General features: G+C 42.2%; 1 protein-coding gene across 1 annotated transcript in view; it reads right to left on the bottom strand.

Annotated features, from left to right (window-relative positions):
* Positions 1–22,843, bottom strand: part of SNX3 (sorting nexin 3) — a 41,975-nt gene extending 19,132 nt beyond the window's left edge. Inside the window, exon 1 of the mRNA XM_080664238.1 lies at positions 22,339–22,843. Coding sequence (XP_080520364.1) covers positions 22,339–22,500 — 162 coding nt within the window. The 5' untranslated portion in view covers positions 22,501–22,843. The remainder of the gene's footprint in view (positions 1–22,338) is intronic.
* Positions 22,844–27,441: the final 4,598 nt, after the last annotated feature.

The following is a 27,441-nucleotide window of genomic DNA, read 5'->3' as shown; positions in this document are numbered from 1 at the left end:
GACTGCTCTGAACTCCGTTTCCGGGCGAGACTCTGGGGACCCAGACTCATACGGGGAAAACTAAACTGTCTGGCAGCGGGTGAAACTCGAAGGTGGCTTTCTCTCAGAGGTGCTTGCAGTGATTACTGCAGGACACTGACCAGGGCCCTCTTAGGGCAGGGCTGACGGGAAGCCATTGTTGTTTGCTCTGCCCTGAGACTCCGCCCTATCCAAGCTGAGGCAGAGGCTTTTGCATATGAATAGCCTGGTCCTCAGAACTCTAATCTTACCTAACAAACTGCAGCTGAGTCAGTGAGACCAAGAACACCCAAAAGAAGGCCCAAGGCCCCGCAGCAGCTTGCATTGCTTCACAGCTGGGCCTCATCTGGACACCTCCAAAACCCAAACAAAGAAGAGGAATCTGCAGATCTCTCTGTAGCTCCTGCTGGGTGGCCTCAGGCAAAGGCTAATTAGCAGCTCCTTGGAGATCCAAGAGCCAGTGTACCCAGGGGTCAGAGTGGGACCATACAGATTACAACTCCTCAGATCCATAAGGGACACACTCTTGTCTCATAAGGGTGTCTCCAGCACATAAGTTCTCCCATCATAGACACAGCTGAGCCTCACAGCCAATTGGCCTGGAGGTCAATTCCTCCCAGGGATACCAACAACAATCAAGGCTTAACTACAACAAGACTGTGCACACAGCCCACAAAGGGGTGCACCAAGAGTGTCCACCTCAGGTAACTGGGGAGGCTAAGCCACTGGGCCCTATAGGACACCTAGCACACAAGGCCACTCTATCAACTCAGGGAAGCAGCCAAAATGCGGAGACAAAGAAACAGGTCACAAATGAAAGAAATGGAGGAAAGCAAACTACTGGATATAGAGTTCAAAACCACGGTTATAAAGTTTTTCAAGAATTTTCTAGAAAAGGCCGATAAATTTAGCGAGACCCTCGAGGATATGAAAAAGGACCAACTAGAAATTAAACATACACTGACTGACTGAAAAAATAATATACAGAGATCCAACAGCAGACTAGAGGATCGCAAGAATCAAGTCAAAGATTTAAAATACAAAGAAGCAAAAAACACCCAACCGGAAAAGAAAAAAGAATCCAAAAATATGAAGATAGTGTAAGGAGCCTCTGGGACAACTTCAAGCGTACCAACATCCGAATTATGGGGGTGCCAGAAGAGAGAGAGCAAGATACTGAAAACCTATTTAAAGAAATAATGACAGAAAACTTCCCCCACCTGGTGAAAGAAATAGACTTACAAGTCCAGGAAGTGCAGAGAACCCCAAACAAAAGGAATCCAAAGAGGACCACAGCTGATTTCTCAACAGAAACTATGCAGGCCAGACAGGAGTGGCAAGAAATATTCAAAGTGATGAATAGCAAGAACCTACAACCAAGATTACTCTACCCAGCAAAGCTATCATTCAGAATTGAAGGGCAGATAAGGAGCTTCACAGATAAGAAAAAGCTAAAGGAGTTCATCACCACCAAACCAGTATTATATGAAATGCTGAAAAGTGTTCTTTAAGAAGAGGAAGAAGAAGAAAAAAAAAAAGTAAAGATAAAAATGATGAACAACAAATACATATCTATCAACAAGTGAATCTAAAAATCAAGTGAATAAAAAATCTGATGAACAGAATAAACTGGTGAATATAATAGAATCAGGGGCACAGAAAGGGAGTGCACTGACAATTCTCGAGGGGAAAGGGGTGCGGGGGGTGCGGGAAGAGACTGGACAAAAATCATACACCTATGGATGAGGACAGTAGCGGGGGGGAGGGGTAAGGGCAGAGAGTGGGATGGGAACCGGGTGGAGGGGAGCTATGGGGGGAAAAAAGAACAATTGTAATAATCTGAACAATAAAGATTTATTTAAAAAATAAATAAATAAATGGGGAAAGGATAGCAGAAGAATGTGTTAGAGGCATCTCTGGGAAAAGAGGAAGAAATTAACTTTGAGGTTTTCTAGTTTGAAAAGGTTAAAAAGCATTCCAAAATAAAACTAGTCAGCATTCCCAGCGTAAAAAAAAGAAAAGTGCACAAATACATTGAGGTACAGCTCAATAAGTTTTCAATGGTAATAATCTGGGTAGTCATTAATAAAAAAAAAAAAAAAAGTCCTGAGTCCTACCTCAGATCTCAGATCAACTAAACCAGCTTTTAGTGGAATGGGCTCTTTAAAAAGAGTTCCCCAAATCTAAGTAACAAACTGATGAATGTAGTGAATCCAGAGACATGGAAGCATGGAACAAAGTGCAGAATCTCGGAGAGAAGGCGGGGGAGGGTGGGTGGGTGGGAAGCAATCAACCAAGAACCTCGTATGCATATATGCATGGCAGATGGCCACAGACAATTGGGGCAGTGAGGGTCTGGGGCGGGGCGGGGGCGGCTGCGGGGGTCAATGGGGGAAAAAGGGACATATGTAATACTTGCAACAATAAAGAATTACTTTTAAAAAATGCTTGGTGAAAAAACATTCTGGAAAATAAAATAAAAATAAAGAGTTCCCCAGATGATTTATACACAAGTATAGAAACTATTACCATACCACATCAGACTGGTTCAAAAGATCATACAATAAGCAGCTAAAGCAGTGCTTAGAAGGAAATGTATAGCTGCAAATGTCCACATTGAAAAAGAAACATATCTCAAATGAATAACCTAACCTTCCACCTTTGAAAACTAGAAAAAGAACAAGCAAAACACAAAACAAGTAGAAGGAAGAAGTAATAAAGTTCAGAGCAGAAATAAATGGAGACTAAAAACAACAGAGAAAACATAGATGTAAAACACTAAATGCTCGAATTAAAGAAACAGGAGACTAATCAAATTTGAGATTATTTTTAATATACTGTTTTACAAAACTTTTTGACATAATAGTCATACTATTCCTTTTATAGGAGAAGAAAATCAAAGTTAGTAACCCTACTAACTCTCATTCTTACTTTAAAATCTCAGAGATTCATTCAGCATATGAGTATACACTTTCTAATATTCCATATTATAGTGGTTAAGAGCTCAGTCTCTGTCTAGGGTTAAATTCCAGCAATACCACTTAGCTATGTGACTTGGGCAACTTAATCTCCCTGTTTCTTAATTTGCTCATCTATAAACTAGAAATAATAAATAGTGTGAAAGTATATCAAATTAGATGGTTTAGAAGTTAAATTAACCTAGATGATTTCTTTTCTACTACTTGGGAAATCATATAAATATCTTGAAATAAATAAGATCTGCAATGCTGGGAAACTATTTTCTTATAATCCTATCTCATACAGTTGTTGTAGTGATAAAATGAGGTAATACATAAAACATTCTTAGAACTATACCCATCACACAATAATTGCACCGTAAGTCTTAAGTTATTTCTTTGTTTTTCTTATATTACCCATTTTGTGTCTTTTTAAAACTTAGCAAAAAGTTCTAATAGTATAACACTCTCCTTATATTTTAACCAATTCTTAATTGTGATGTTTACTTTGTATATCTTCTACCATTATTTTTGCTAAACCATTTGAGAGTAAACTGCAGACATTATAACCCCTTACCACTAGGTCCTTCAGTGTGCATTTCCTAAGGACATTCTCTTGTATATCCACAGAACAAGGACCAAATACAGCACATTAAATGCTGACATACAGCCCATATTAAAATTTTACCAGTTGTCCCAATAGCATCCTTCATAACTCTTAAAAAAACAGAATCCCTTTAAGAATCAAGCACTCATTATCTCTTTAGTCTCCTCCAATCTAGAACAGTCCTCCTGCCTTTTAGCCATTCCAGACATTGACAATTTTAAAGAGTGCAGGCCAGACATCTGTGTTTGTCTGTTTCCTCATGACCAGCTTCATGTTCTGCATTTGGGGCAGGAATGTTCCTAATGCAGGAATGTTGGCCTTCTCAGTGTATCACATCAGATGGCATATTATCCTATTACTGAATCACTTTGTTAAGGTTAGGTAAGCCAGGTTTTTCCAAAATGAAGTTATCTTTTTTCCTCTTTATTGTAAGTTTTTCTTACTCTTGCACTTGCCCTTTATAATAAAACTGGAGACCTGGTGCATGAAATTCGTGAATGGACAGGGTCCCTAGGTCTGCTGGTGATCAGGGCCGATCTGTGGGGCAACCGGCAGGGCGATCAGGGGGGTCCCTGCTGGCACCCGCCTTGGCTGGCCTGAGGCCTGTGGGTTGGGGGCAGCTCCTGCATTGAGTGTCTGCCCACTGGTGGTCAGTGCATGTCATAGCGATGGGTCGTCGTTCCACCGTTTGGTCGATTTGCGTATTAGGCTTTTATTATATAGGATTTAGTGCTATTTGGAATTTACCCAGCTAAATTTAAAACTTACAGAATGAGCCCTAGCCTGTTTGGCTCAGTGGATAGAGTGTCAGCCTGCAGACCCATGGGTCCCAGGTTTGATTCTGGTCAAGGGCATGTACCTAGGTTGCAGGCTCCTCCCCAGCCCAGGCGCTGGTCAGGGCTCATACAGGAGGCAACCAATCGATGTGTTTCTCTCACATCAATGTTTCTTTCTGTCTTTCCCTCTCCTTTCCACTCTCCCTAAAATAAATGGAAAAATACCTCAGGTGAGTATTAACAAAAAAATATAAAATAAAATAAAATAAAATAAAATAAAATAAAATAAAATAAAATAAAATAAAATAAAATAAATAAAATAAAATAAAATAAGATAAAATAAGATAAAAATAAAATTAAAAAAAAACTTACAGAATGAAGTTTTAAATTTAAAGCTTCTTGGAAAATTCACATTTTTAGGTGAAGTTATTTGCCTGATTTAACCATTAGGAGAGAGACTGGCTTACTGTAGGAAAGCTCTACTCTGCCAAGTACAGTGTGAAAATGCAAAACCAGAAGAGGATTTATAGTCTACATGGCTAAGATGGAGCCATGAGTAGTTGTACTTGCCCTAGGAGAAATTCACGGCACCTCTCAAGCTTCTGTACATCTTGCCTTTTCATTTCCAAGAGGAGGATGCATTTTTGAGTAGCTCATGACAAGGTGATGGACTGTTTATGTGCCTGAGATGTTCAGAAAACTAGAAAAGAACAAGACTAAAAATCCGAAGACAGTTCAATATTATTTTGTTACTGTACACTTGTTCTAATCATGTACCAGAAACAAAGCTCCAAAAGGATGAAATGTTATAGGAGGTCTGTATGCAAATGTTCTAAGAGGTCTGTATGCCTGATACCCTTAAACTGCTATTTTAAATTAAAGGGAAACCAGCCATTTCCCACAAAGTATTACTAGTCACATGGAGTAAAATCATCAGGAATCCAGACATTATATGAGAAAGAACAGATTTCTGAAGCCATGTTACAGAGCTCTAAAACAAGTGCTCCCTTCACATCTAAGCGGAGGAAACTGCCACATTATTAGTCTCCAAAGAACTGAGTCTTACACACTTACACAGGCTGACCTATTAAAGTCAGCAGCTCACAGATACCCTATATGTAACCCGATTATCACTGATAGCTAAGCAGAAAACCAAGCCTCAAAATGTGATCACCTGAATATAGCTTAACAAAAGATATTAGAAAAATGTTTACTAGGTGTTTCTAGTATTTCTTCAGATAGTGTCACGTGTACATTTGAAAAGAGAGACTGGCAACGACATCAAAAGTATACTCAATAGACCATACTCTATTCAACCAATCCTAAGAGATGTAAATGGATGCCCCACTACAGTTCTCATTAAACGGTTGCATTTCTCCAAATATCTACATCTAGAGATAAAGGATAAGCTGAGAAGTGCTTAAGCTATTACCTCGCCCTTCAGTACTTTTGATACTTGTTTTACCCAATCTGGAACAGCATGAATAACTGGAGATATGGTTTATAACCTAGATGAACTCTAAATATGTCTGGGGAGAAGTCATTTAAGTGAAGAATAAGCTTTTAGTCTGGTGAACCTTTGAAATGTAGATTGTCACTAAGCCAAGGTATTTGGTTTAGTTTTGTAAAAAAAAAAAAAAAAAAAAGGACACGGCCTTCCAGTGATACAATTTCCCGCTATTTTAGAAGAAGTATCCTTTATGGTATAATTTCCAAAACAATAGAGAAGAAATTATCTAGATTGGTTTAATGCACAAACCAAGTAATTCCATATACTTTTCCTTCTTTGTCCATATTCTTCATTTGTGAATTGGCAACAAGACTCATTTACAAGCTCATGCAAGGTTTTTCAATGAGCAACCTTTAATGGACTTGTGGAATAACAATTCTACTGTAAGGCAAAATTCACTCATAATTTGCTTATGAATATTTACTTAATCCTACAGATTTCTCCAGATATAACTGAACTCTGTCGGGACCACAAAGACTTTACATCCAACCGGGACCGTTCTGGACAGGACTGAAGAGAAAAAAAGGTAGTATGCACTCTGAAAAGCACTATTTTTCTCATCTCAGTTCACTTTAGTTAAGCAATTTCCTAAGGTAATAAATGATCCTATCAAAAAAACAAGTCTCTAACCTTTGGTTGGATTAAAAGTTGTTCTATCTTCATTGTCACAGAGAATAGGGTCTGTGTGAAGTTGGTGCACACGTTGGAGATTGTCACAGGGGTCACAGTGACCAGACTGTGACTACTGACCAGAAACACAGTGAGATGGGGCAAAAACGTCAAAGAAACTCAATAGAAAAAGCCCTGTGTACACTGATCCCTTCATATATGACTCCCCTGTATATTCGAGGCCAATATAACTTATAATCAACTAAAGACAAGACCAATAAGTCAACTTCAATTCCAGGAAAACTGGACAAACAGATGTCTAATAGTTTGAGTCTAACATTTTAAAATATATTTTTATTGATTTTAGAGAGGAAGGGAGAGGGAGAGAGAGATAGATACAATGATGAGAGAGCCCCCTACTGGAGGCCAAGCCCGCAACAGGGCATGTGACCTTGATCAGAGTCGAACCTAGGACCCTCAGTCCACAGGCCAATGCTCTATCCACTGAGTCAAACCAGCTAGAGCTTGAGTCTAACATTTTAATTCAAATAGCTCCATTTGGCTAAAGGTTACTGTATTAGACCAATTTTAGACAAAGGCAGATCAAAAGCTCTAGAGTAAGGCAGATAAAATAACATTTTTTTCTAAATAATCCACTTAACTATATTCAGAACTGATAACCTAATTCAACTTACAAAGCTCTTCTTAATTTTATGAATGTTTTGTCATATTCTACAGTTATAATTTTTCTACTATGCTCCCTTAATTTTGACATTCTTTTTTTTAAAAAAACAAACACATATTTTTATTTATTTCAGAGAAGAAGGGAAAGGGAGAGATAGAAACATCTGATAAGAGAGAATCATTGATCAGCTACCTCTTGCTCTCCCCTCAATGGGGATCGAGCCCGATACCTGGGCCTGTGCCCTAATGGGGAATCTCCTGGTTGACAGGTCGATGCTCAACCATTGAGCCACACGGCCAGGCTGGTTTTGACATTCTTGAATACTCTTCATACAGAAGCTCTGGATGCCTTACATACTTGATACATATTTTCATATACTTCATCATCTTTCTTAAGTTGGATTTTTAAAATCTGTCCTATCAGGAAAAAAATACAGAACAAAAAAAAACATATTTTTTGTGTATAAGATGCTATTTTTTTCTAAAATTGTTAGACTGAAAATTGAGGGGCATCTTATACACTGAAGTCAGCTGAGGAGGGAGCCACACCTGCACATAGCTGCCTATACCTTGTCAAACAGACTTCCTGCAATCATGAGCCTTATTGTTACTGACGTCAGCTGAAGCCATAATTGGAGGTGGAGATAGAGAGTGCACAGATGCAACAGGGACCAACCAAAGCATTCTGAGCCCATAAAGATGTCAAAAAATAAAAAGATAAATACTGGTAAGCAATTGTCTTACTCTGCAAAATTCAAACTGAATATAATCAGCTATGCAAAAGAGCATGGATATAGAGCTGCAGAGAGACGATCAGACAGTGGAGAAAACAGGAAGAACAACTCCTTAAGATGCCAAAAAAGAAGAAGGCCTTAAGAGGAAAACCAACAAAATGGGCAAACTTGGAACAGCGCCAGAGTGCCTTATGTGTATCAACCAAGCTTATTCAATGTCAGGCAAGAATGTTTGCAAGTGAAATGAACATCGTTGATTTTACAGGAAAGGCAAAATGGTGCTTCAATTTCATGAGGAGAGAAGGGTTGGCCATGAGAACATGAACAAAGTTAGCTCAGAAAATGCCCCCAGTTTATGAGGATGATCTCACATATATAGACAGTGACTCAGAAGACAGCAGTGATACAACAGAAGTTTAAGAAATTGATATGACTGGAACTAATAGTGATGAAGAAGAGAGCAGTGATGCAACAGAGGCTGAATAAGGTGCTATGCTGCATAATATCATAGTACTGGTATGTAAACATTACCTGCGGTAATTACTAAATAAAAATGTGTTCTGTTTTATATTTAAAACTAGAGACCCAGGGCACGAAATTCATGCGGGGGGGGGGGGGGGGGAGGATGTCCAGGACTGCTGGCTCCCAACTGCTCTCCTGCCTGCCTTCCTTATTGCCCCTAACCGCTTCTGCCTGACAGCCTGATCACCCCCTAACCACTCCCCTGCCAGCCTGATTGATGCCTAATTGCTCCCCTGCCAGCCTGTTTGCCCCTAACTGCCCTCCCCTGCAGGCCTGGTCACCCCTAACTGCCCTCCCCTGCAGGCCTGGGTCTCCCCCAACTGCCCTTCCTTGCAGACCCAGTCACCCCCAACTTCCCTCCTCTGCCAGCCGGGTCACCCCTAACTGCCCTCCCCAGCAGGCTTGATCGCCCTCAACTGCCCTCCCTTGCAGGCCTGGTCCCTCCCAACTGCCCTCCCTTGCAGGCCTGGTTCCTCCCAACTGCCCTCCCCTGCTGGCCATCTTGTGGTGGCCATCTTGTGTCCACATGGGGGCAGGATCTTTGACCACATGGGGGCAGCCATCTTGTGTGTTGGAGTGATAGTCAATCTGCATATTACTCTTTAATTAGATAGGATAGTGATTTCTTAATTTTGGGTTGGAAAAGTGGGGGCTCTCTTATACACAGAAAAATACGGCAAATAAATAAAGCACACACAAAAAAAGATAAAATCTGTCTTATCACAAATGGATGTGGACGTTTTAGAAAACATTGTTCTTGCTCATTTTAAATGACCTCTTGAAGTTAAGATGGAGGTTCTTCCTCAAAATTCAAAAAAAGTACTGTGACATCAAAAGAAATTGTGAAGTTATACATTCACTGCCAGAAATACTTAAATATATTTTAGACTTTGAGCCCTAGAATTATAAATTGCAAAAGTCAAAGTACTTTTCTCCTAATGTGTGCAGTGAATGGAAGATACTATACTTCTAAGACCTTACTTGGAATTATGGAGGGTCAAAGGCCTGAAAAAGAATGAAACATTTCTAAGTTAAATTTTAATCAAGAGCCCATAACCTAAAGTATTCATCACCTGGTACACATAATTTTACACTTGTCTAGTCTCAGAAGTTAGCCCTCTCTCATTCAAGGGCACTAGATCACAACAGAAGCATAAACAACTTTATAAAAGGTTATGTGGTTCTTTCTCTTATATTCAGTGTTTTAGTAATTTTCTCTTTAGTTTGGAAAAATAATTCTTTACAGCCTATTAACTTAAGTAAGGCACTCAACTTTTTCCATGAGAAAAAAAATATCTTTTACACCTTTGGTAAAGCATCTTGGCAGACTAGAAGGAGTGATAATGAGAACCAGCAGTACTAGATTATAATGGGAAAGAAGAAAGATCAGGCTGTGGCCTATGATCAAGGATCAGTGTCAGTCTGAAACCAAGTCTCTACTGACTCTCACTCTCTTGGAGTCTAGAGTGTCTCTTTCTGTTGGAAATGATCTTTAAGACAGGAGCATGGTCACTCTTATTAGTTTCCTATTGCTGCTGTAGCAAATTACCACAAACTTAGTAGCTTAAAACAACACAAATTTATCTTACAATTTTGGAGGTTAGAAGTCCAAAATGGGTTTCATCTATACTAATAAAAGAGATGTAAATTGACCATCACTTCACAACACCCACAGCCAATCAGGAGTGAGTATACAAATTAACCTGACAAAGATGGCAGCAGCCCCGCACCCCAGCCACTCTGGGCCTCTGGGCAGTTTTCCTCCTCAGGGCCTCCCTGCCACGCTCCACACCTGTCAACCGTCCTTGCAGCCTCCCTGTGGCCCAGCCCCCGGCCTCAGAGGCAACCCTCTGGTGCCTGAGGTCATAGCTCCCGGTGCCTGGCATCTCCCTCTACCCCACCCCTGCCCTGCTGCTCTGGTAAACAAAACCCTAGCATTGGAGCAGCCCTGCGGGCACGGACACACACGGTAGCTCACTTGGTGCACAGTTAGCACACCTGGGAGCCCCAGGCCAGCCAAGGGGCAATGGTGGCAGCCGTGGATGCAGCAGCAGGCAGCTCAGCTTTGTTTTGAATAGATGAAAGAGGCCACTTACACAGTAACCCAAATTATCAGATCTCCCTCCTCCCTATCTTGCCAAATCAAGAGGGGAGGGGCGATGGGTGTGGAGGGAGGGCAGGCGGGTAGGAGTTGAAGGGCGGAGGAGGAAGAGGATGAGGAAGGGGGCCAGTTGCATCCCACTTTCACAATGGAAAAGTGAAACGCACTAACACACTCAACCTCTCCAGTCCTCCCCACCTGCCTCGCTTCCTCCACCTCTTCCCCTCCGCGCCTTCCCTGGAGTGCCAGCGCTGCACAGAGGAACTCTCTGGAGAAGGAGGGCAAGGAAGAAGCGGCGTCGGAGTGCACAAGGCTTGCCACCCCCGCCGCCACTGCACAGGCTGCCGGAGCGAGCCCGCCGTGTGCCGGCTGCCAGGGGAAGGAAGGCCTATTCTTGCACGAATCTTCGTGCATAGGGCTTCCAGTTGGGCTATATCAAGGTATCATCAGGGCTGCATCAGGGAGAATGTATTACGTTGCCTTTTCTAGCTTTTAGAGCTGGCTGCATTCTTTGGCTCATGGCCCTCTCCTCCATCTACAGTCAACAATGACAGCACTCCAACCTCTGTGTCCACTGTCACATCTCCTTCTAAGGCTGACTCTCCCTATCTCTTTCACTTACAAAGACCCTTGTGATTACACTGGGCCCAACCAGGTAATACAGGACAATGTGCTCATCTCAAGACCCTTAGTCACACATTTGAAGTCACTTTTGCCATGTAAGGTTCAGAGGTTTAGGAAGTGGATATCTTTGGGGAATCGTTATTCTGCCTACAAAGTCACCCAAGTCACAAGTACCACCACCAACTATGGCATTTGGACATTCCTAATAAGTAATGTTGTCACAAATTCTTTGAAGCTCCTTCCTTTCAAGAGATGGAGTATATTTCCCCACCCCTTGAATCTGGACTAGCCTTATGACTTGCTTTGACCAACAGAATGTGGTAGAAGGGATAAGCAAGTTTAATAGCTGAAATCTCAGGTCTCGAAACTTCCATCTTCATCCTCTTAGAATGCTATTCTAAGACTGCCATATAAGGAAGTTAGTCTAGCTGACTGGAGAATGACAGGCTATGTGGAAGAGAATAAGGCAATCCAAGTGAGAGCCAGACATGCCAACTCTCCAGCTAAAGACAGCTACATACAGGATTCTGGTCAAGATGATGGTGTAGGTAAATGCAATATTCGAATCCTCCCATAGCCACAACAAAATTACAACTAAACTACAGAACAACCATCATTCAGAATCACCTGAAATCTAGTCAAATGGAAGTCCTACAATTAGGAATTTAAAGCAACATTGAGACTGGTGAGAGGGGTGGAAACACAGACTGGGCTGGTCACACAACCATGTGTGGTGGTTTAAAATTGGGAAGGATATCTGGGCTGCAGAAGTCTGCTGAGAAGGGGTCCCAGCCCCAAAAGAGGCCTCCCAGTCCAGGGTTCCAGAGCCAGGAAGAGAAGTCCACATAACTTCTGACTGTAAAACCCAGCAGGGATTGTGGCTGAGAGAGACAGAGGGCTGCTGGAGTCCTAGGGCATTCCTCTTGAAGGGCCCAAGCATGGATTTACTCTGACTCACTCCCTCTGAGCTCTAGCGCTGGGGCAGTAGCTTGAAAGGAACCAGGGATATAATGGGAGTAAGTGAATTGTCTGGCATCAGGGCAAGAGTTGGGAGGCAGCTTTCTGCCAGACAAAAGTGCTGGCAGAAGCCATTGTTCCTTTTCTGAATCCCCACCCCCACTGAGCCAGCATGTAGGCACCAGATCTAAGTCTCCATCAACCTGGCTCACACTGTTCACCCAGCCCTAGTGATCCCTGAGACCCTGTCCCACTCAAATTGAGGACCCACGCAAGCCATTTCCAGTCACTTTTCCATACAAAGGACCTCTCTTGCTTCATGCTTCACTTTCCTACAATCTCTCAAATAAGCAGCACCTGGCCTCTGCCTACCTGCTACCTCTTGCTAAGTGGCCCTAGGCCTGGCACTAGCAGCAATCCGCCTTGGATGGCAGCTTGGCCTCTTCTGGGCATCTCCAAGCCCAGCACAGGTAGCAGCCATCTGTAGATTGCTCTGTAGCTCATGCCATGTGGCCCCAGGCGGGGTACAGGCAGTGACTGACTTTGCACCTCTCGAAATACACCAAGGTCAGTGCACCACACTGTTGGATGTCCATCAATTCTCTTTCTTGCTCAATCCCTCCACCCCCACTCCCTACTAGAGCTGTCTGCCTGTTCTCTATGAGTCTATCTCCATTTTGCTTGGTAGTTCAATTTGTTCATTAAATTCCACATGAGTGAAGTCAGACGATACTTGTCTTTCTCTGACTGGCTTATTTCACTTAGCATAATGTTCTCCAGGTCTATGCTTACTGTTGCAAACAGTAAAATTTTCTTCCTTTTTATGGCAGAGTAGTATTCCACTGTATAAATGTACCACAGCTTTTTTTTTTTTTTTAAATACATTTTATTGATTTTTTACAGAGAGGAAGGGAGAGGGATAGAGTCAGAAACATTGATGAGAGAGAAACATCGACCAGCTGCCTCTTGCACACCCCCTAGTGGGGATGTGCCCACAACCAAGGTACATGCCCTTGACCGGAATCAAACCTGGGACCCTTCAGTCCGCAGGCCGATGCTCTATCCCCAAACCGGTTAGGGCTACCACAGCTTTTTTATCCACTTATCTGACAGACACTTGGGCTGCTTCCAAATCTTGGCTATTGTAAATAATGCTGCAATGAACATAGAGGTACATATATTCTTTTTTTAAAATATATTTTTATTGATTTCAGAGAGGAAGGGAGGAGATAGAAACATCAATGATAAGAGAGAATCATTGATCAGCTGCCTCCTGAATGCCACCTCACTGGGGATTAAGCCTGCAACCTGGGCATGTGCTCTGACCAGGAATCAAACAGCGACCACCTGGTTCAAGGTTGACACTCAATCACTGAGCCACCCTGGCTGGGCAGGGGTACATATATTCTTTTGAATTAGTGTTTTGAGTTTCTTAGAATAAATTCCTGAAGTGGAATCATTGAGTCACAAGGCAGTTCAATTTTTAATTTTCTGAGGTAACTCCATACTGCTTTCCACAGTGACTGCACCAATCAGCATTCCCAACCAACAGTGTGCAAGGGTTCCCTTTTCTCCACATCCTTACCAACACTTGCTGTTTGTTGATTTATTGGTGATAAAATTTGTACATACTTCTGTTTCCACCTGAAGATAACCAATAATGGCAAGGCAAGACAAGAGTGAGATACTGAGATACTAAGAACTAGACACAAGGAAGAGAGGCTTTGAGACTCTATCCTATAATAATAAAAGCTTAATATGCTAAGTGCCCGGTCGTCAGTTGAACCAATCAAAGTGTAATATGCTAATGATATGCTAAGGACGCTCAACAGCTCGCTATGATGTGCACTGACCATCAGGGGGCAGACAGTCGACCGGTCGATCACCAGAGGGCAGGCGCTCTGACTGGTAGGTTAGCTTGCTGCTGGGTTCCGGCCTATCGGGACTGAGTGAGATGGGCTGGACACGACCTGGAGCCCTCCCATGGTCCCTCCCCAGCCCCGATCATGCACCAGTGGGGTCCCTCGGCCTGGCCTGCGCACTCTCGCAATCCAGGACCCCTCGGGGGATGTCAGAGAGCTGGTTTCGGCCCAATCCCGCAGGCCAGGCTGAGGGGCCCCACTGGTGCATGAATTCGTGCACTGGGCCTCTAGTATGTCATAATATTTTGTTCCTCTATATCAGGGGTGGGGAATGTCTGGCCCATGGGCCATATAAGACCTGTGAAATCATTTGGTCTAGCCCTGCCAAGGCATTAGAGGTGAGTTCATTAAATGTTTGATCAAAAGAGCAGGCTAATTTTTAAGGTGATAATTTTGGATGGCCCAGGAATGATGTTATAAATATCCAAATGGCCCTTGGTAGAAAAAAAATTCTCCATCCCTACTCTATATGGATTAGAATACCCAAACTTACAATAGAACAGAGAAGCTCATACCACAAGGGCAGGAATGAAAAGCAAACAAGCTATAGGGGACAGGGGTGGAAATACTTTAGAAAAGCCAAGCAAATAGAGACACCAGTGACAAAATCAAAGTCTAAAACCAAAGAATTGGAAAGTGATCATTCCAATATTATTTGACACAAAGCTTTTATAAAAATTATCTGAAGTCTTCCTAAGATTTTCTGGTAAGATATAATGATCTCACTTATTTTGGTGACTCAAATTACATACTCCATCAGTTAATGTCACAAACTAAAATGTTGGTCCTAAGTAAAAATGCCCACGTAATTTTAAACAGTCACTGAAGGCAAAAAAAAAAAAAAAAAAAAAAAAAAGTTAATTATCTACTTTCAGTACCTCTAACCTAACTCAGTCCCATGATATATCACTATCAGATATGCCATTTCTTCATGCTTGTCTCCTTTCTCTACTCAACAAAATTAATTCTCAGGAAAGGATCAAAATTCATTCACATTTTAAGATTAACAAAACTAAAAAAAAAAAAAAAAGATTAACAAAACTAATGAGAGCTCAACTTTATTTCTTCGAAATCTAGTGAACATTCTCAAAACTCTGAAATTTCAGATATCAGCAAAAAAGACAAAAGCAGTAGGAGATGATCAGAATGTTGCTAAAGCTACACTTAAAAAAGCCGATCCCAATCACGTAGTATTTGCTATTGTGGGAAAGCAAAGAACAGTGTCTGTTTTTCCTTTCTTCACATGGCTGCCCAGCTACACTAAATTTTCCAACTTCCTTTGTGGCTACATGTGTCAATGGGCAGGGGTATACCTTTCCCTTGGCTAGAATGTGGATATAATGTTGGAAGCTGGTGGTGAAGCCACAATACAAGCCATGGATTGCCCCCAAGACCTCTTCAACGTGAAAAAAAACAAACTCTATTTTTGAGGTCCCTGTGAGAACAGCCAAAACTATATTCTAATTGATACAACTTTTCTAGCAAGCTACAGCCAATGTCACACTTAACTACCATGTCCAAATTCCTAAGTTAAATATTTCTTTAAAGAAGTAGGACTCTGGTTGAAAGCTTTAAGTCATTTATCTAAGGAATCAATAAACAGCAGTAACAAGATTATAATATTGCTTTTTATTGAACACCATCTTTCTTATCTAATGTTCAAAAAATTGCTGGCTCTGCTTACAGGGAAGCCGCATAATATAGTACAAATGTCAAAGTGTCTAAAAACAGTTGAGTGCCTTTTTTGGGGGGTAAGCATGATTATGAAGGTGAGTAGAGGAAAATCTCTATTACTACTTGGAATCACCATGATAGCTAAAAGTTAAGCCCTTTTAGACTTTCCACTTTAAAGGTGCAGAATAGGGTTATTAATAAACTGTAAACAGCCTGGCCAGCTGGCTCAGTAGTTGAGCATTGACCTATGAACTAAGAGGTCACAGTTCAATTCCCGGTCAGGGCACATGCCCAGGTTGTGGACTTGATCCCCAGTAGGGGGCGTGCAGGAGGCAGCCAATCAATGATTCTCTCTCATCACTGATGTTTCTCTCTCTCTCTCCCTTCCTCTCTGGAATCAATAAAAATATATTTAAAAAATAAAATGTAGATTTCTTTCTTAAATGGATATATATTTCATCTTTCCTTGACTTCTGGCTTACTTCCATGTTTATTACTTAGGAATATGGACATGGATGGTATAAAACAGGCAAAAAGATCTGGTTTGGCTGAAAATAGTCAATGCCTCCCTTCTTTATTTAAAACTAAGTTGTAGTTCTAGCTGGTGTTGCTCAGTGGTTGGAGCATCGGCTGGTGCACTGAAGGGTCTCGAGTTCGACGTCCAGTCAAGGGTATATACCTGGGTTGTAGGTTCAATCCCCAACCCCAGTCAGGGCACATGCAGGAGGCAACCAATGTCTCTCTCACATCAATGTTTCTCTCTCTGTCTCTCCCCCTCCCTTCCACTCTCTCTAAAAATCAATGGAAAAAATATCCTCAGGTGAGGATTAACAAATAAACAAACAAAAAAAATTAGAGGATTTACCCAAAGAAAAATCACCAACACAGGTCTAGAAAGGCAAACAGTCAAGATGTTACTTTTATTAACCATCTTCGTCATAATTTTATTAGCAAACTGTACTGTTCAGTTTTATATTTTAATATGCCTCAACTTCAAAAGGCTACTTTTGTAACTATGTGAGGTGGTATTAACTAAACTTATTGTCATGACCATTTCACAATACATCATATAGCAAATCATTATATTGTACACCCTAAATACAATATTATATATCAATTATCCTATCTAATAAAAGAGTAATATGCAAATTGACTGTCACTCCAAGATACAAGATGGCCACCCCCATGTGGTCAAAGATGGATGCCCCCATGTGGACACAAGATGGCGCCACAAGATGGCCAGCAGGGGAGGGCAGTTGTGGGCAGTTAGGGGTGACCAGGCCAGCAGGGGAAGGCAGTTGGGGGTGACCAGGCTGGCAGAGGAGGGCAGTTGGGGGTGACCAGGCTGGCAGAGGAGGGCAGTTGGGGGTGACCAGGCTGGCAGAGGAGGGCAGTTGGGGGTGACCAGGCCAGCAGAGGAAGGCAGTTGGGGGTGACCAGGCCAGCAGAGGAAGGCAGTTGGGGGTGACCAGGCCGGCAGAGGAGGGCAGTTGGGGGAGACCCAGGCCTGCAGGGGAGGGCAGATGGGGGGGACCAGGCCTGCAGGGGAGAGCAGTTAGGGGTGACCACGCCAGCTGAGGAGGGCAGTTGGGAAAGACCAGGCCTGCAGGGGAGGGCAGTTGGGGGGAGACCAGGCTGGCAGGGAGGGCAGTTAGGGGTGACCAGGCCTGCAGGGGAGGGCAGTTGGGGGGGGACCAGGCCTGCAGGGGAGGGCAGTTAGGGGTGACCAGGATGGCAGGGGAGGGCAGTTAGGGGCAATCGGGCCGGCTAGGGAGCAGTTAGGCGTCGATCAGGCTGGCAGGGGAGTGGTGAGGGGGTGATCAGGCTGGCAGGGGAGTGGTGAGGGGGTGATCAGGCTGGCAGGCAGAAGTGGTTAGGGGCAATCAGGCAGAGGCAGGCGAGCCATTGGGAGCCAGCAGTCCTGGATTGTGAGAGGGATGTCCAACCTCCTGTTTAAACCTCAAGGGGTTCCAGATTGGAGAGGGTGCAGGCTGGGCTGAGGGACACTCCCCCCCGCCCGGCCCCCCGTGCACGAATTTCCTGCACCAGGCCTCTAGTATCTCAATAAAACTGGAAAATATACTACGGTAGTACAGTAAAATCATAAGAACCATACTTACTTTAAAATATGGAATATTTTTTCAATATTTTTAAAATCTTAAATGTGAAATTTACTGTTCTAAATGGCATCACAACTTGCACATGGAATCACACAAAATATAATAAAAATGTAAAACATTAAAGAAAAAAGGTTACTTGATTAAGTACTAGAAAAGATGGCTTTTTTAAAAATATATTTGCCTCAATGAAAGTATACTTTCATGCCAAGTAGGTTTCTTGATAAGATAATCTAACATTTTAATAACTCAACTGCATATTAACACAGAAAATGTAGCTAATCACGGACTTTCATTTATTTATTTTTTTGCTTATTTTAGAGAGAGAAGGAGAGAAAGAGGGAGGGAAAGAAAGAGGGAAAGGAGAAGAGGGAGAGAGGGAGGGAGGAACATGAATTTGTTGTTCCACTTAGTTTTGCATTCATTGGTTGATTCTTGTATGTACCCTCACCCAGGATCAAAAGCACAACCTTGGTGTATCGGGACTACGCTCTGAATCAAGCATGTCAAACTCGCAGCCCACGCGCAGGCTGCAATGGTATGTAAAACACATTTTAATAAAAATTTTGTAACTTAATTTTTACAATATCCTGTTATACATAATTATTAATAACGAACTACAACGTTCACTAATGACAGGTTACATTCATTTCCCTTACGCGCCTTACACACAGGCGCACCATTTCTCTCCACTAATACTAGCAGCGAATATTTTAGCAGCCAATTGCCACATCATTAGTCTTGGACCGACTTGTTTGGTATGCGCAAGAGGAAATATTTCACTTTCATAGAACAAGAAAAATAGGTTTGTTTGCGTTACTCTTATTAATTTGTGCAGTTATTCAGTGTCTGGTAAGTTAATGTTCAAGAAAAAAATATTAATTTTTATTCAAATGTTCTATTATTTTATGTTAACGATTACTCATTTATTTTAGCCCTTTGTATTCAGCATGTCCCTATCGAAATAAACCTACGTTTCTATGAAAATTGAAGCTTTTGTTTTTTTGGGGCCCACATAAACTTAAACCTTGTTTATTTGGCCTGTGTTAGCCTTTGAGTTTGACATGCTTGCTCTAACCAAGTGAGCTACCTGGTCAGGGCTATGCTGATTACTGACTTTTAGAAAATATCTGTATTTATAAAGAGGTAACCTTTTGGAGACTTGACTTTAAGGAATGAACCACGATGAAATATAGATGATACTGTACAATGGAAACCTGTAAATTTTATTAATCGATATCACCCCAATCAAGTCAATAAAATTTTTTTTTAAAAAAAGAGAAAGAGGTAACATTTGAGTGATTATGTATCAGTCACTGTGCTAAAGGGTTTTATGTGCATTATCTCACTTAATCCTATGAGGTAGGCACAATTATTAGGATACCTATTCTACCAAGGGGAAGTAGAGTTTAAATTTTGTATCTTACTCTGCTAATAAATAATAAATTGAGTATTTGAACTCAGAGCTCAAGAAAGATTCTTAAGTTCATTCCTGTTTGAAACAGTTGTCTCTAGGTACTATAGATCTTAATTAAAATCTCCAGAAAATTAAAGTTACATTATAGCACAAACTTCATAAACGATGACTGAATTTTCCCTTTAGCCTTCTCTTTAATATGCCAAAATAATTCTAGACCCTGAGCTTTCCTAAACTTTAATCATTTATGGTGCTCTCTGCTGTACCTACCCATTAGAACAATTTTTAAAAACATTACCACCACTAATTATTTTCAAAAGCCCAAAGATACTAATCAAGGGATCCTAATAGCCTTAAACACTATCCTCAAACCAAAAGATAAATGGAGATTGGGAAACTTGCATTCTAAAGTGCCACCATCCAGATAAAATTACTCTGTGAATTAGAGTAATTTCAATCAGATTCTATAAAACTGAACATTTTTCTCAAGACCAGAATTAAAGAGTAACTATAATATGGTTTAAGGGCCCAAACTCTGAAACATAAAATGGTTTGCCACATGGCAAATTTAATAGCAAAAGGCAGGTAGTAGGGGCTAGGGAGAGCAGCAATAGTGTAGAAAAGTAGTAATAAAAGTCATTACAAAATGATTTACCTGTTCATTTCACTGGCCATTCTGCCTTAATACAAGACTGTACTTGTTCTCAAAAACCATATGCAGCTGAAAATAAGACTAATAACTTAATACATGGTATCCTGAGTTTTAAGTAACATTACATATTATGAGGAACAACAATGGCATTTTATTTATTTATTTAATATATATTTTTATTGATTTCAGAGAGGAAGGGAGAGGGAGAGAGAGCTACAAACATCAATGATGAGAATCATTGATTGCCTGCCTCCTGCACGCCCTCCACTGGGGACAGAGCCTGAAACCTGGGCATGTACCTTTGACAGGAATCGAACTGGGACCCTTCAGTACACAGGCCGACACTCTATCCACTGAACCAAACTTAGGGCAACAATGGCATTTTATAAGCATTAGAAACTCAATTACATTTTCTTATAGAGCACTTGCATTTATGACTGTAACAGTCATTAACATACAACAAACTGTTTTAGATAATACAAACCTGTGTATGTGTACTCTTTGTTAATTCTATAACTTAGTAATCATTCTTAAGATTATTGCCTTTAAAATGCAAATGATTACACCATAAAGCACAACTTATTTTTAAGTGTCACATCAGCTATTTGGTAACCAAGTACCAGATATATTTTTAAAATAATTATCAGGCTAGAGCAGGGGTGGGCAAACTTTTTGACTCGAGGGCCACAATGGGTTCTTAAACTGGACCGGAGGGCCGGAACAAAAGCATGGATGGAGTGTTTGTGTGAACTAATATAAATTCAAAGTAAAGGAGCGGAGGGGAGAGCAAGAGAACTGGATAGAACAGCCAGATCCGGCCCGCGGGCCGTAGTTTGCCCACGGCTGGTAGAGTCTACTTAATGTAATGCACTCAGCAAGATAAACTCAGTTATTAAATGGAGGAAGTGTAGGCAGGAGATTCTTCTTCAGTTGTGTGACAGGAAGTACTAGCTATGGAAGTTTAGAAATAGGAATACCAAGTTCTGTTTCAGCAAAAGAAAGAAAGGAAAACATGCTTGGTGAATAAGGGTAAAAGAGGAAGTTCGCTTTGGTGAACAATAAGCCACATATTTAAGACAATCCAAAGTAATTCCAAAAGTTTTAAAAAAAAGACCTCACTTTTTCAGTAGGCTAGGTGGTAATGTACTTCCCTAGGTACACTGGAGCCTGGATTTGCAGTTTCACTATAACAACACTGCTTATGGTCACATTTTACATATCTGTAGGGAGGTATGAGTAGCTTGTGTCATTAAATTGTTAGTTTCATATCTTAAAGTTTGATGATATTTAATTTAGCAAAACTACATAAGTAAATCATTTTTTAAAGTGCGTAAGTTTCACAACAATGTGAATATATTTAACACTACAGAACTGTGAATTTAAAAACGGTTAAGATAATAAATTTCATGTTGTGTTTTTTTACCATACAAAAAGTGGGTAAGTCAAGGAAGACATTATTCCATTTAAATGTTAATAGTAACTTATGTAAAGTTTGATTATTCTAAAGCTAAATTCTTATTATGCTTAATTTTTAATAAAATAATTTGTTGTTGTCATCTTTAACAGCCGGATTCATTTTATGTAGTTAATTTTTAAAGATACTTCCATACATGAGCATGAACTACAGAAAGTGAAGCATTATTCTCAATTAGCATCTTTCAAATCATCTGAATTACTGATTGCCAAGAAATACTAGTCATGAAATTATGTGTTTCTACTTCAGCTGATTCATTCATTCAATGAAGTGCAAACCTCTAAATTAACAGAGCAAGATCCCTAACTGGACAGGCTTTTGTTAAAGCGTCGTAGTTCTGAATTGTGAGGTAGGCAACACTCCCCACCCACACCTCCGACAACGGTGGCCCTGAACGCTAAGGTCAATATCACTTCCAATCACCCCTCTCACCTGGCTCAGCCATACCAAATTTGTCAGACTTTTGTGAACTCCCATTAGATTCTGTTCAAAAAGTGTACAACCGAGGTTAGTCTGATGGCTTGGGAAAAGCCCAAAGCAACCAGCTTGGCTCGGCCACTGCTGGGAAAAGTGTCCAAGAAAGGAAAACTGGGAGGGTTTCAACTTTGCGCAACCCCCCTATCTCAATCACATCTACCTCCCTTCCCGAAAGGCTGCGTTCTGTGTTCTCGAAAGATCTACCCCTTTCCAACTCAAATGTCACTCCCCGATCAGCTGCTGGAGGGGCAAGCGGCGCCCAACCCCCGTCCTGATCTCCATGCACCTTCTCCAAGTGCCAGCGCTGGGCTCAGCTCCCTCTGCAGCCCCCAGCCCAGCCCTCCAGAGAGCCTGGAACAAGACCCCGCCCGCGGATAGGGCAGCCCTACGGAGTCAGCCTGGGGATCCCGGCCTGGGCTGCCCGAGGGGATGCGCTCCTGGGTCAGCAGGGGGCGACCCGTGAGGGCAGGAAAGGTCTCACTGTGAGCAGGGGTAGACGGCCTCACCTTGACCCTGATCTCATAGGTGGTGAAGCGGCCTCGGCCGACCCCCACCGTCTGCGGGTTGCTCACATCGATCTCAAGGAAGTTGCTGGGCGGCCCGTAGGCGTCATTCAGGTTCTGCGGCTTGGTGATCAGCCGCCGGGTATCCGCCACCGTCTCCGCCATGTCGCTGGTGCAGCCGCCGCCGCCGCCTCCGCGGGCTCCCTCCGCCCCCGCCGCGTTCCGCCGCCGCCGCTGCTGGCCGCGGAGACACCAGGCTCGCGCGCAGCGGTCGCGAAGCGAACGAGCACGTAGGGCGGGCGTTTACCCCGCGCGCGAAGCTCCTCCCTGAGCTCCTCCGGCTTCCGCCTCTCGTGCTCAGGGAAGAGACCACTGACTCGCCGAAATGCCGTACCCGGCCCGGGAGGCCTTGCTGCGGCCGCGGAGGGGCCTGCGGACCAGACGGAGGAGGTGGAGGAGGAGCGGCGTCACGGGACTTGTAGTCAGAAACAGGTTCCGGCCGGACTACAGCGCCCACAATGCACCGGGCGAGCGCGTCGCCGTGGGAATGTGGCAGGGGTTTGCAGGACCTAGGGAAGCGGGGGCGGCGCTTCCTGTCTTTTTGCGTCCTCCTGGGCCTGGAGCGGTGGGGAAACACTGGAAAGGGTCTTCTCGCCCTGGGGAACTGCGGGACAAAAGTTAAACGGCGAGGTATGAGTGGTTTACTGGCTATGGACACCAAGCTGCCAACGCTAACTGTGTACCAATCTATCCACCGCCTCACCTTGTACCACGGCTGTGCCTTTCGTGGTAACCCTTTACAAATGCCTCAATGACTTTGACATCACCTTCCAGAGTTTCACCAGACACGTGTCTGATTGGATAAATTGAAGGCTGTAAAGTAGGAGTGGAATAAACAAACAAACAAAAACTCATGAGATCATAGCACTAAGATCAAACCGTTTTTGACTGGTGGGCTCTCAGAAACAAAATAACATGTAGTAGCTAGGCTGAAACCTGCCTTGAATGCCCTATGTTTGGGTGACCTGCAACTTCTTCCTTCAGTTCCCACACAATCGCAGTTGTTACAGAATAGTAAGGAACTAGGAAGAGTTCAGGAGTGGAATGGGAAAGCTGAGACAGATGGTTAAACAGCAGTTTACGTCCACCTCGTAAATTCTATCTTCCCTAAACCAAGGACACTTAAAAGTAAATGGTTTGCACTCCTCCCCAACTGGAGGGTAAATAGTTTTAAATCTTCCAACTCAGAAATCCAATTAAGTCCCATTTGCCAACCACACCCAAGGACAGACAGATTGAGAGAATAAATCTCATTTTGGGACATCAGCCTAAAGCAAATGAATATTCTATTGATCTGCCCTTAATATCTCCCCTAACCGCCCAGCCTTTAAAACCTCTGAAAATGAAGGTCCCAGTGCTGCTCTCCCTTCAGGAAGCACACCCCTTGCCATTCCTCCCTTCCACCACTCCTCTCCTCCCTCCCCAACTCCCCCTCCCCGCCCGCCATGTATCCCACCTCTAAGTGACCCCCTGAGGCTTGCAACCAGGGAAGCAATGGGCAGCAGCAGCTCATCCAAGTCTAACCCCTGAACCTGTCTCTAAGGCTCCTTTCCCCCCTTTCTCTGGCTTCCCAGTGAGCCAAAGAAGCCCAGCCTAGGCTCTCCTTTTGCTTCTTTTATGCCCTTCCTTGTTTCACTCTTCTGTGTACATTTTTGCTGTGGTCAATAAATTCTTTGCTTGCTTTTCTACACTTTAGTCTCTTGATTGAAATCGTTCCCTCAAGAAGACAAGAACTGAGGTCTCCTCCTCTCCCTGGTAACATCTTTTTGTTTTAAACAATATAACCCAGAGGTTCGGGGCCATGGTCTCTCTTGACTGGCCTGCTGCTGCTTGCTTGGAGTGTATCTTCAATAAATCCCACTTTGCTTTATTTTCATTTTCCTTGACCTTAAAATCTTTTCTGCATTGATGGGAAGAATCGAGGTCCACGCTGGTAACACAGTAAGTTAAAAAATTAAAAGGTGACAAACTTATCTCTACAGCATTTGAAATGAAACGCAGATAAACCTTTATAAGAAATGAAAACAAGACAAAACAAGTATATCGTAGTTGATTTCTACCAAATGCAGGTTTTGAACATTGAGGTAAAGGATAAATGACCCTGCCTGGAGAGTTATCTCTTTTAATGTTATAGCCCCATAACTATTTCTGAATTTTTTATGTTCTTTCAGAAACTGATATACTTTATTTTTTATTTTTGTTAATCCTCACCTGAGGATATTTTTTAAAATATATATTTTATTGCTTTTTTACAGAGTGGAAGGGAGAGGGATAGAGAGTTAGAAACATCGATCAGCTGCCTTCTGCACACCTCCTACTGGGGATGTGCCCGCAACCAAGGTGCATGCCCTTGACCGGAATCAAACCTGGGAACTTTCAGTCAGCAAGCCGATGCTCTATCCACTGAGCCAAACCGGCTAGGGCCTGAGGATATTTTTTCCATTGATTTTGAAAGAGAGGGGGAGGAGGAGGAGGGGGGGGAGAAGGAGGAGGGGGAAGGGGAGGGGGAGGGGGGAGGAGGGGGAGGGGGAGGGGGAAGGAGGGGGAGGAGAAGGAGGAGGAGGAGAGAAACATCCAAGTGAGAGAGACATATCAATTGATTGCCTCCCACATTGCTCCGACCAGAGCCAGGGATTAAACCTGAAACCCAGGTACATGCCATTGACTGGAAATCAAACCCAGGACCCTTCTGGGTGCTGGCCAATGCTCTAACCACTGAGCACACAGGGTAAAATTGATGTACTTTATTTTATTTTTTAATATATATTTTTATTGATTTTAGAGAGAGAGAAAGGGAGAGAGAAGAATATGGATCGGCTGTCTCCTGTATGCCCCCTACTGGGAATTCAGCCCACAACCCATCATGTGCCCTGACCAGTAATGGATGGGACTGGTGACCTCGTGGTGCATGGGATGATGCTCAATCAACTGAGCCACACTGGCTGGGCCTGATGTACTTTAAGTGCTCTGTCCCTTAAACTGAAAAGTTGTCCAGATCATTAGCAACCATTTCTAATAATACTGAGAACAGTTGAAATAAATTACTTTAAAATTATGTGATTATTTCCCAAAAAGTACATTTATTGAATCAACAAATATTTATTGAAGGCCTATAGATATTTTCAATTCTAGATACTAAAGAGATAAGGGTAAGACGTGGAAATTCTCTGATCTCATTGAGATCATAAATTGATAAGAAAAGCACAACCCCACAGAAAAATAGGCAAAGTATATAAGTACTTTTCTATATGTTTTTCACATAATAAACAACAAATCAGAAGTCAAAATGCACTTAGAGTATTCACTGAAAAATCTACCTTCTATTCCTATCGCTAGCCATCTAGTTCCCCTGTTACCAGTTTCTTGTATATTTTTGTATCCTTCCAGAAAAAGTCTAGCATGTAAAACATCTGTGCGTGTACATATTAACAGAAATGTTATCATAAGATACACTTTTGTACCATATTTCCCTTAATAATATCTTGAAGATAGACTCACATTTGTATGGCACCCAAATACTCCATTACACGATGTGCCATAATTTAACTTGTCCTCTACTGATGAATATATATATGGTGATCTCAACCTTTTGACTGTTACAATGGTGCAAGAATAACCTTGAATATGACATCATTCCAAATGTGGTATTAAATTTGTAGAATAAAATTTTATAAATAGAATCACTGGGCCAAAGGATATACGCATTTATGAAATATTGCAAAATTTCCTTCTGTACATGCTTTACCTATTTACGCCCTGTTCAACAAAGGATGGAAGTGCCTGTTTGCCCATAGCTTCACCAACACCAAGTGTTAGCAAACGTTTTAATCTTTAATATTCTAAATCATATCCTTATTTTAATCTTTTTTATAAGTACAGTTGAGCACCTTTCCTTTTTTAATCCTCACCCAAGGACATGCTCAAAGAAAGGAAAGGAGAGAGAGACACATATTGATGTGAGAAAGAAACATCAATTAGTTGCCCTCTGCAGGCTCCCCGACTGGGGATGGAACCCAAGACCCAGGTATGTGCCATAACCGGGAATGGAACCAGCAACCCTTTGTGCACAGAATGGCTCTCAACTAATTGAGCCACTCTGGCCAGGTTTGAGCATCTTTTCAATATGTTTACAAGCCATTCCTATTTTCTTTTTTGTGTGACCTATGTTAAAAAAACAAAATTCAGCTAAGTAAATTTAAAGATCAAAGTGGCTTTATTCAATGATTCATGAATTAGCAGCATTCCCTCTAGCAAACAGAAAGGAGCTCTGAGGAGCTGTACAAAATGGAGGGCTTCCACCCTGGCCTGGTAACTCAGGTGGTTAGAGCATTATCCAGATACATCAAAGTTGTGTCCCCAGTCAGGGCACATACAAAGGGCACATGCAAGAATCAACCAATGAATGCATAAATAAGTGGAACAACCAATTGATATCTCTCTCTCTCTCTCTCTCTCTCTCTCTCAAAACCAATTAAAATTATTTTAAATTTAAAAATTCAAAATGGCCCTAGCTGGTTTGGCTCAGTGGATAGAGTGTTGGCCTGCAGACTGAAGGGTCCGGGTTCAATTCTGCTCAAGGGCACATGCCAGGGTTGCAGGCTCGATCCCCCATGGGGGGTGTGCAGGAGGCAACCAATCAATAATTCTCTCTTATCATTGATGTTTCTATCTCCCTCTCCCTCTCTCTTCCTCTCTGAAATTAATAAAAATATATTTAAAAACCAAAAAATCAAAATGGAAGGCTTCGGGAGGTAGGGAAGGAAATTTCCAACAAAGAGTAGATTGTTTCAGGCAAGTCCTCAGCTTCCAGAACACTGGCAACCAGACATTTGCATTCTTTCTCTCAAGAAAATGCATTACCAACTTTTGGAGTAAAGAACCACTAATGTTATCTAGAGCACTGAGTTTCTCAAACATTATCGTGCATATTAATCACCTGAGAACCTTGTAAAAATGCAGATTCTAATCCAGAAATTCTAGGTTGAGGACTCAGATTTTGCATTTCCAGGTAATTCCAGTGCTGCTGGTCCCCAGACCACACTGAGT

This window comes from Plecotus auritus (genome assembly GCF_963455305.1).
Source record: "Plecotus auritus genome assembly, chromosome: 4".
NCBI lineage: Eukaryota > Metazoa > Chordata > Mammalia > Chiroptera > Vespertilionidae > Plecotus > Plecotus auritus.
This window is presented reverse-complemented; position numbering and strand designations above follow the sequence as displayed.